This window comes from Stegostoma tigrinum, chromosome 35 (assembly GCF_030684315.1).
Source record: "Stegostoma tigrinum isolate sSteTig4 chromosome 35, sSteTig4.hap1, whole genome shotgun sequence".
Classification (NCBI taxonomy): Eukaryota; Metazoa; Chordata; class Chondrichthyes; order Orectolobiformes; family Stegostomatidae; genus Stegostoma; species Stegostoma tigrinum.
The window spans coordinates 22,476,981-22,486,400 of NC_081388.1; the positions used below are offsets into that span (position 1 = coordinate 22,476,981).

The 9,420-nt window shown below is 46.7% G+C and overlaps 1 protein-coding gene across 1 annotated transcript in view; it reads right to left on the bottom strand.

The window, feature by feature from the left end:
• LOC125447477 (ras-specific guanine nucleotide-releasing factor RalGPS2-like) overlaps nt 1-9,116 on the bottom strand; it is a 60,491-nt gene extending 51,375 nt beyond the window's left edge. Inside the window, exons 1-6 of the mRNA XM_048521862.2 lie at nt 9,039-9,116; nt 8,530-8,625; nt 7,864-7,922; nt 7,638-7,695; nt 6,158-6,208; nt 15-98 (exon numbers count right to left, since the gene is read on the bottom strand). Of these exons, the coding sequence (XP_048377819.2) occupies nt 15-98; nt 6,158-6,208; nt 7,638-7,695; nt 7,864-7,922; nt 8,530-8,625; nt 9,039-9,116 (426 nt within the window). The remainder of the gene's footprint in view (nt 1-14; nt 99-6,157; nt 6,209-7,637; nt 7,696-7,863; nt 7,923-8,529; nt 8,626-9,038) is intronic.
• Between the last annotated feature and the right edge of the window lie 304 nt (nt 9,117-9,420).

The following is a 9,420-nucleotide window of genomic DNA, read 5'->3' on the forward strand; positions in this document are numbered from 1 at the left end:
CTTCCACATTCTACCTGGTTAAATCTCCGGGTAAAAGCACCCACATTGGGAGCCAAAGCGTGTTTTTGTTTCTTGTTCCAACGGCAATCAGACAATTCCTGTTTGGTAAAGAAAACAAACACAGAAGATTTAATTCCTCACCCAATGAAAACTGAATAAATTATCATTCCAGATCCCAATTTGAAATTCACCCTTCTAATCCAAATATTACTTCCCTGCTACAGGACACAGCTCTTCCTCTTTTTAAATCTGTGCTTTTGTTCAAGCTGCTTGCCAAAGTGCCCAGGGGTTTAAATCAGCCACTGCTTCATCGGGCCGACCCTACCAGTGCAATACTGAGGGCGCGCCACACTGCCCGGGGGTCAGCGCCGCACTGATAGGTTTTATGCCCTCTGTCATAAAAGTAAAAATCCCACAGCAGTTATTCAAAGAGGAGGAGGAGAGTTTTCTCTGGGAGTCTGGGAAAATATCTGTCTCAAAACCCATGACTTGATACTTATTTCATCACCATTAATGGGATCTTGCTGTGTGCACATAGGCTGCCAAGCCCCCTACATCACAGCAGCGACCACACTACACCAGTGCATCACTGGCTACATCAAAGTGCTCTGAACTTGTCAAATGTGGAGACTTTTCCAAATTTGATTACATGCTTGTGCGAAAGAAGTTGGCGTAAGCTCCCAAAGTTTGGAGGAGGATGCTGAGCAAGTCCAGTTTGGTGCTTGATTGCAAACCCATTGTAAGCTCTGTCGACCCAGTAAAACGTGCACTCGATGGTACAACATACGTCTTATGATCAGCCTAGTGTACATTGAAACTCAATGTGGTTTGAATGAACTAAAACCAAAGACAGACAGTGACCAATGATCTGAATCACTCTTCAACTAACCACCATCTCCAAATGATAATCTTCTGTAGATTACATGTGAGAGGCTATTTCTAATATTGAGAGTTTAAGAAGGCCTAAAATAAACTGCTGACCCATTCCAAGTTTGAGAAGGGGGGGTGCAGGGGAGGAGAGAGAGGAGCGTGAGCAGGCACACTGGAAACGAAATGTTTCATCAAATAAATTCCAAAATTGAACACAGATGTTTTTCCAGACTCTTGAATTTTAATTACACAACTTTGTTCTTTGGAAAACAACATGAGTTGGTCATAAAATGATTTTATTAAAAAGTTAAATCAAGATTATTTTAATTTGAAGAGAAAGAAAGAAAGACCAAGGGGTTGGGAGGAGGAAGGTGCTGAACAAAGTGAAATGGAGTAAACGTCTCAGCCAGAGGTTGGAGCTGTACCCCCCTCCAACCTTTGGAATGCAGTCTGTGTTTTAAGCCGATGGCACACAATTGAAGATCAGAATCCCTCACTTCCAGCAGCCAGGCTCCCAGCTGTAATGAAGTGGATCATCCCAAACAAACTGCCATCAAACCTCAACTCACAACTCAAACAACTGGCACTGAGTCAACAAACAATATGCTGCATTCAAATAGCATCTTTCATAGGAAAGCATTCCAGTGCTTCACCACAGTTACCAGTGCCATTGAAGGAGATAGGACCCCCTCAGCCGTTTAAAGCTCAGTCAAACAGTTCTTTGACAAGACGAGGGGATGGATGGGGTACAAGACAACCCCAAAGCTGAGGTCTTCGCCAGCTACAGACATGATCCCCCCTGCCCCTCAATTGCGAAGAGAATTAAATGAAGGATGCACAAGATGCCAGGAACACACAGATTGGAGACCCTGTAACAACAATCAGGAAGTTAGGGTGTAAACTGAAAAAACAGGACCTCAAGGGTAGTAATCTGAGGGTTATACCCTGTGCTACATGTTACTGATGCCCGGGACAGAGAGAGACAGTACGATTGATCATGTGGCTAAAAAGAGCTGGTGTAGGAGGGAGGACTTCAGGTATGTGAATCATTGGGATCCCTTCCAGGGAAGGTGGGGCCTGTAAAAGAAGGTCAGGTTTCACCTAAACTGGAGAGGCACCAATATCCTGCCAGGGAGGTTTGATAGTGCCACTCAAGAGGTTTAAGACGGGGGTGGGAACCAGAGTAGTAGGTCATTAAGTACAGAGACTCGGGAAGAGCTGGAGTCTCAGACCAATAATAGCTAAAAGATAGTGCAGTCAGGGAGAGGTTGCTCAGCTCTGCAGAACCAGAGGTTGGGACTGTATTTGCTGCAACGTAAGAAGTATAACAGGTATGACGGACGAACTCAGAGCCAGGGTTAATGAGTGCAATTATGCTGTCCCTATCACAGAGACAGGATCCAGGATATTGATGTTTTAGAAGAGACAGAGGAGGAAGCGAGAGATGGAGGAATTGCATTGCTGGTTAGGGAGCAGGTCACAGCTCTGCGGGAGGAGGACATCCTAGAGGGAATCTTGCAGCATGGCATTAAGGGTAGAGCTCAGGAATAGGAAAAGATATGTAATCAGATTCTGGAAAGATGTGAAAATAACAGGATTGTTGTGGTGTATGATTTCATCTCCTGCTCCCCCCTCACTGGAAAGGCAGAGACAGCAACACCCAGCTTCAGTCCCACCCAAAGAAAAACCTGTGTTCAAAATTCAGGTTCTCTCAGTCTGGGAATTTTCAATTTTTAAGTTTGGTTATCACTAATTTCATGTTGTTTGTTGTTTAGCTTTAAGTTCTGAAGCAGCAGGATATTAAACATCAAAATCTGGAATGCTAACTACATCACAGCCTCTCCCTATCACTTCAAACAACTACACCTTATTTTAAAAGCTGTTAAACAAGCAACACCAACAATTAAATCTAGACAAAAAGAAATACATTATGAACAGAAACAGATGCTGAAACAAGGAGATCTAGTTGCTGCAGTGGACATTCAAACAAATTTGTCGGCTGGATCCAGGAGTAGGTAAGGGCTACCCGATTGTAAGGATCTGTCTCTTTATACTGACTCAGTCAGTCTGACTGACAGAGACAGGCAGGGGGAGCTGAACACAGAATCCAAGGGAACCCTGTTCTTAATGATGTGGGGATAACAGGGAGATTAAAAAACAGTGAAGTTAATCGAGAATTACTTTCTGTACAAACACAGGGGAACATGCACAGACCGGAAAATTGGGACTCGGTATCTGGGCTGTCGGGGAGGATAGATCAAAGAAGGTTCTGCAGAAGGAGGGGTTAGTGATGGGGGGAGTGTGGCAGGATACTTGGGAGGGGTTGCAGCAGGGTGGGAGCGCTCAGCCACCCCTCCTCTGCACATGACCCTCACTCTCACACTGTCAGCTTAACTCAGACAACCACCACCTGCATTTATGTGGCACCATAATGAGAAGTCCTAAAGATGCTTCACAGAAGGATTGTCAAAGGAGGAGATATTATGGACAGGTAACCTATAACTTAGCCCGAACAGTGGGTTTGAAGAAGCAGTTTATAATGAGAGAGACAAACAGACTCAGGGAGGGAATTACCAAGCTTATGGTTCTGGAATTTGGCAGTACAGCTGCCAGGGCCGAAGGAAATAGGTTTTGTGAAGCCGGTTGGAATTGGAGGCTGTACAAATGCAGAATGTGGTGGCACCAACATCATGGGATGAGAGCTGGAAATGACTTTATTCACATGACGCGGAGAAGTTGTACTAAAACCATCCCACTTGGTGTGAACCTGGTTAGCCAGTAAAGTCTAATTAATTCAGGTTACTACAGATACACGCAAATATGTAGTTAAACCAACAGCAGCACCATGAGGGTGATTTCAGAGACTGATGACTGAGCGGTTGTCACGGTTACTACCTGAAGAATAAGCCTTTATCTCAATATCTCAAAGATATTAAAATCCAGGAGCTAACAGCCACCAAAACAGAATAATAATATCACATTAAAGTGAGAGAGAAGAAAAATAAAACAGAAGTGAGAAACAATAAATCAGTAATTTTCCAGGACAGCAGAATCCACTATTCACATTTCCGCTTGCCAGAACCAGCCGGTTAATGCGGTAATGCATCGCAATAGGAACAGAAACACCAGCAGCAACTCCGACACCGACACACAGTCTCTGGGTGGGATCATCACAATCTCCAAACCGATTACACCAGCCCCCTTGGTTAAAGAGTAAGGAGGGACACTGACTGTCCTCCATATCACTCAGCAACAGGTACATCCAATTCCAGGCATTATCCAACATTGAGGGGGCTCTGCCAGCTCACAGCACCAATCTGTGCTGACACAGATATCAGCAGTCAGCTGCAGCAGTGTGCACCATTGACACGTTCACCAGGCTCCTTAGGGAGCACCTTCCAAACCCACGTCCTTCCAGATGGTGGTGGTTAAGGGCCAAAGGTGTACGGGAACGCCATCCTCTGCAAGTGTTCCCCCCCACAACCGAGTCCCCTCCCATCCTGAACAGAAAATATAATCGCTGCTCCTTCACTGTCACTGGATCAAAATCCTGGAACACCCTACCCAAGGGCATTACAGGCCTATCAACAGCACATGGGGGACTGCAGAGGTGCAAGAAGGCAGTTCACCACCTTCAAATCACCACAAAAAAATTATTACAGTGTCCAAGCAGCTAATCGGGAAAACAAATAATGTTAACCTTTATTTTAAAGGGAGGTTTTCCAAATTTATACAAGGCCGCAATCGGAACACTGAACAGTTTGGAGCCCCTTATCTAAGGGACAGTCTAGGGAAGGCTCATTCAGCTGATGCCAGGCATGGAGGGACAGATTTCCTGATGGCAAGTTGAGAAGGCTGGGCCTGTACTCACTGGAGTTTAGGAAAATAGGAGATGACCTTATTGAAACCTATAAATATTGTTAGGGAGGGGGTTGGTCGGATAGGGGCTCTTTAGTTGCCCGGGGTAGGGGGGGCTCTAGGATCAGAGAGAATAATCTCAGAGTAAGGAGTCGCATATTTAAGATAAAAGATGAGGAGAAACTTCTTCCCTGAGAGGAGTGAATCTACAGCTTTTTTTGCACTGCAGGGGGCTGTCGACGCTGAGCTATTAAATATATTGAAGGTGGAAATTGATAGATTTTAAAATCTGTAAGGGAATCAAGGGTTATGGGGAAACAGCAGGAAAGTGGAGTCGAGAATGACCAAGATCAGCTGAGATCTCATTAAATCAGAGAGTCGATGGGCTGAATAGCCTACTTCTGTTCCTCCACCTTATGGTCTTCTCCAGGGGAACTGAACAGTGAACATTCAGTGCTGGCCTGTCAACCATATTTATAACCCATTCGAGTCTTCTTCCAAGATTGTTCTGTAGTTGACATGAAATTAGCCCCAACTTTGTATCACTTCAACACATGGCTAGCTAGTCCTTCAGGACATCAATGTCCCTCAATACTGACTCTCCCATCAGAGATAACAGGAACTGCAGATGCTGGAGAATCCGAGATCACAAGGTGTAGAGCTGGATGAACACAACAGGCCAAGCAGCATCAGAGAAGCAGGAAAGCTGATGTTTCGGGCCTAGACTCTTCATCAGAAATGGGGGAGGGGGAAAGAGGGTTCTGAAATAAATAGGGGGAGAGAGGGGGAGGCGTATTGAAGATGGATAGAGGAGAAGACAGGTGGAGAGGAGACAGACAAGTCAGAGAGGCAGGGGCGGTGCGAGTAGACGTGGGTGTATGTGGGGAGGCAGGGAGGGGTTGCAGTGGGAGAGAGATTCCATGAGGTTTGTCCGCAGGGAGGAGGGTAACTTCCTCAGGTTAGGCATCCTTAGAAGAGGCTTCACAGTGGTTAAAATTGTATCAGAGATAATGGGAACTGTGGATGTTGGAGAATCTGAGGTAATAAGGTGTACAGCCCTATTTATTTCAGAACCCTCTACCCCTCCCCCATTTCTGATGAAGGGTCCAGGCCCAAAACGTCAGCCTTTGTGCTCCTAAGATGCTGCTTGGCCTGCTGCGTTCATCCAGCTCCACACTTTATTATCACTGACTCTCCCACGGCCCGGTCTCCGCCCTGACCAAGATAACAAGGTCCCACGCTCCCACTCCCTGCAACCAGGCCCCTTTCCCATCCCTCTTCTCAACCCCTCCCAGGCCGGAAGCATTTACCCCATCCACAGCCACACCCCTCCCCTCGTCTCTCTCCCCAATCCCCCAACCCCTCCTCTCCCCTACACCCCATCCCTGCTCCTTCACCCCCTTTCCGACTCCTGCAGCCCAGGTCCTACCTGGCATCGAATGGCTCTGAAGATCGGAATGTCAAGTTGGGTGAGTTGACTCTGAAAAGGAACGTTCAGGATCGGTCAAAAGGCAAGGATGTGAAGTGGGGACAGAATCACCGTCACTGACAGAGATGGCTCATTTCACATCCTGCTCCTCAGATCATTCTGCCAATCAAACACAAATTCCCAATTCCCACCTCGTAACCAGCTGTCTCTAACTCTGGCTTCCTGCCTCAGGCCAGAACCTCTCGGTTTTCAGAGCCTTTGGCCAACATTTCTTTGATTGCTTCGTCAGATTTCCCAGGGCATACTGGGAATGTGCAGTCGGATTGGCAGCATTGGCTGGAGCTGGGGACCAATCGGGAGAGAGAGGGGCAAGGCAGTTGGCGTCACACTGCTTTACAAACCAGCCATTCAGCCCGCTGAGCTAGACTATCCCTCTACAGGAATAGGAAGGGCAAGCAGTTGAGACCAACTTGATGGCCCTTCAGAAGTGCCAGCACAGAACTGATGGGTCAAATAGCCTGCCTGAGTGTTGCACTATTTTATGAAGCTATGCTGGGACCATTGGGTTTATGCACCTGCTAATAAATACTGAGAAGACCACAGCAAGTGTAACCAGAGCCAGAGATTTAAAAAAACGTTAGTCTTAAAATGAAAAATCGCACTGATCTGAGTTACAAGCTGGCAATGACATGTCACCATGAACAAGTTTCTGTCACCAAACTGTCTGAGGTTTTTCAAGCTAAAAATCACAAATCATTAACTTTCTCCCCTGCGTGCACACAGCGTCAGCAGCTGCTAATGGTTTTGAAAGATGGCTAAGGCAGGGCCCAACAATTGTGGAGATGTTTAAGACTGATATCAACGTAGAACTGACCGAAGAATTCACTCAAATTCAATGCATGGTGCTCAGAAACTAAAGATTTTCCTTCCCTTCCCTCCCTGCAGGATTGAGCTAACCTATAGAAACGATGGATGTGTGAATGGACTACGTGACACAGGCAGGCGATCTGATGCAGTACTGAGGGACTGCTGCACAGTAGCCAATAAACTCACTCACTCTTATTTGGCACCTTTCAAATTATAAATGGTATTTGGACTTGAACAAAAGGTATCCACAAGGGAAGGGGTTCTATTAAACATTAACCTTTTTGCAATGATTGGACAGAAAAGTAGAAGTTTTTTTTCCTGAAGAAGGGTCTAGGCCCAAAACGGCAGCTTTCCTGCTCCTCTGATGCTGCTTGGCCTGCTGTGTTCATCCAGCTCGACACCTTGTTATCCCAGATTCTCCAGCATCTGCAGTTCCTACTGTCTCTAATTAAAAAGGGGAACAGCTCAACCCTCCTCACCTGGGATTTAACTATGGCGGGGGGGGGGGGGGTATCTTGTCTGGAAACTGTGTGAATTGGGGGGACTCTCACCGCTTTATAATAGATGGTGCCTGGCACTGTGCGAATGTCACTTTCCACGTGTCAGCCCAAACCTGTGTATTGTCCAGGTCTTGCTGCATTTTCTCATGGGCTCCATCTAACATGGAGTACCTAAGAAGTTGCGAATGGTGCTGAACCTTGTGCAATCATCGGGGAACATCCTCATTTCTGACCTTATGATGGAGGGAAGGTCATTGATGAAGCAGCTGGAGGAGGTTGGGCTGAGGACACTACCCTGAGGAACTCCTGCAGAGATCTCTTGGAGCTGCGATGACTGACCTCCAACAACCACGACCATCTTCAATGGCAGTCAATACACCCTGAAGCTGTGGAAGGTGCTACAGAAATCCAAACTAAAACTCAATGACAAAGTTAAACATTTGAAAAAAACCGTCATCCAAAACACTGGGGGTGGCTTTCCCCAGTGGGGATCTGAAGCCATTTTTCTTCACCCACTTTGTACAACAGACCCCTTCAGTCAGGAAAAGTTTCCCCAATCCCGCCACCTCCCTTCAACTGTCCTGTGTTGGCTCCTGCCTACTCTTTTGCATCTTGTTAGTGAGAGTTTGGTGGACACCCTGTGAGCTTTGTGCCTGCGGGGGTGGAACTCACTCATGTGATCCTGACCCACAGGAATGTCCACGGAGCTCGCTGGACGTTGGGCACTTTTCCCTCCTGATCAGATGGCAAAGTTCATTTGAAATGAGCTACCGCCGACCCAGAGCACAGATTCAGAATAAAATTACCTATCTACTGCCCCTACAACAGTCAACACAACCTCTGGGGGAAACGGAGACACCAAGCTTCAAATTCATTCTTTGCAATTTGACCATCTCACAGCTCACGGCTCCAGGCTCAGAGCTCCATTATAAAATCAAGGCCCTCAATTTACTGACCTCTACCCGTCCCACCTCCATTCTTCTTCCTTCCTCATGTTCTACTCACCGCAAATTCTTCTGGAGTCACCGTGAGAATGTCAAATACAGCAGCATCAAAGTGCAGGTCACAGGACCCTCTCTGCAAGGAGGTAGCAGCTAGATTCTGCAGAAAGAGGTAAAATCTCAGCTCAGAAACAGACTGTGGCTCAGCACGGATATTTTGGTCAGTGACATTGATGGCTTGGACACTAAGTGCAGCTCAGTTCACTCACACACCCGGGCTTTTCAACTTCCCTGAACTTCTAATGGACATTAGTCACTGTTTTCAAAAGTGTAGGATATGCAGCCATTAATGCAAAGCAAGATCCCACAGTGTTTTCAGATGTTGCTGGAGGGATCCTTAGCCAGGATACTGGGGACTACCCACACACGGCTCTGGACCCACCTCTCTCACACTGGCCTTGTTCTTCTCCGCTGCTTAGGCCTGAGAGTTGCACAGTAACTCCTTCTCAAGTACCTTCTCGCTCATTTGAAACGAACCTGCTCAGAACCTCAGACAGGGAATTAGAGGCTTACATCCCAGGTGTAGGCCACAGAGTCCATGGTACCTCTGCTGGAGTTATTGTCTCCAAATCCCTGCTCCGATTTCACCATGTCAGAAGCACATGTTCAAATCCCTTTCCTCCACTTGCAGCATTCCCAATCCCAACTCCTAGCAAAAACACAATTCCTCTGAAGATCTATCACCAACCACTTGGAATCCAGCAGTTTTGGTCATTGACCCTCAATGGGTAACAGATTCACTTCTTCTGTCAAAACTTGGGAAAAACATCCAGAAGGTGCTCACTTATTAACCTTCCCTGACCCTTCTTCACCTTGATCCTTCCACCCTCTTCTCAGGCCTTAAGTACTGGTAACTCTCCTTGGTGACACAAGTCCTTCAATCTATCCCAGGGTT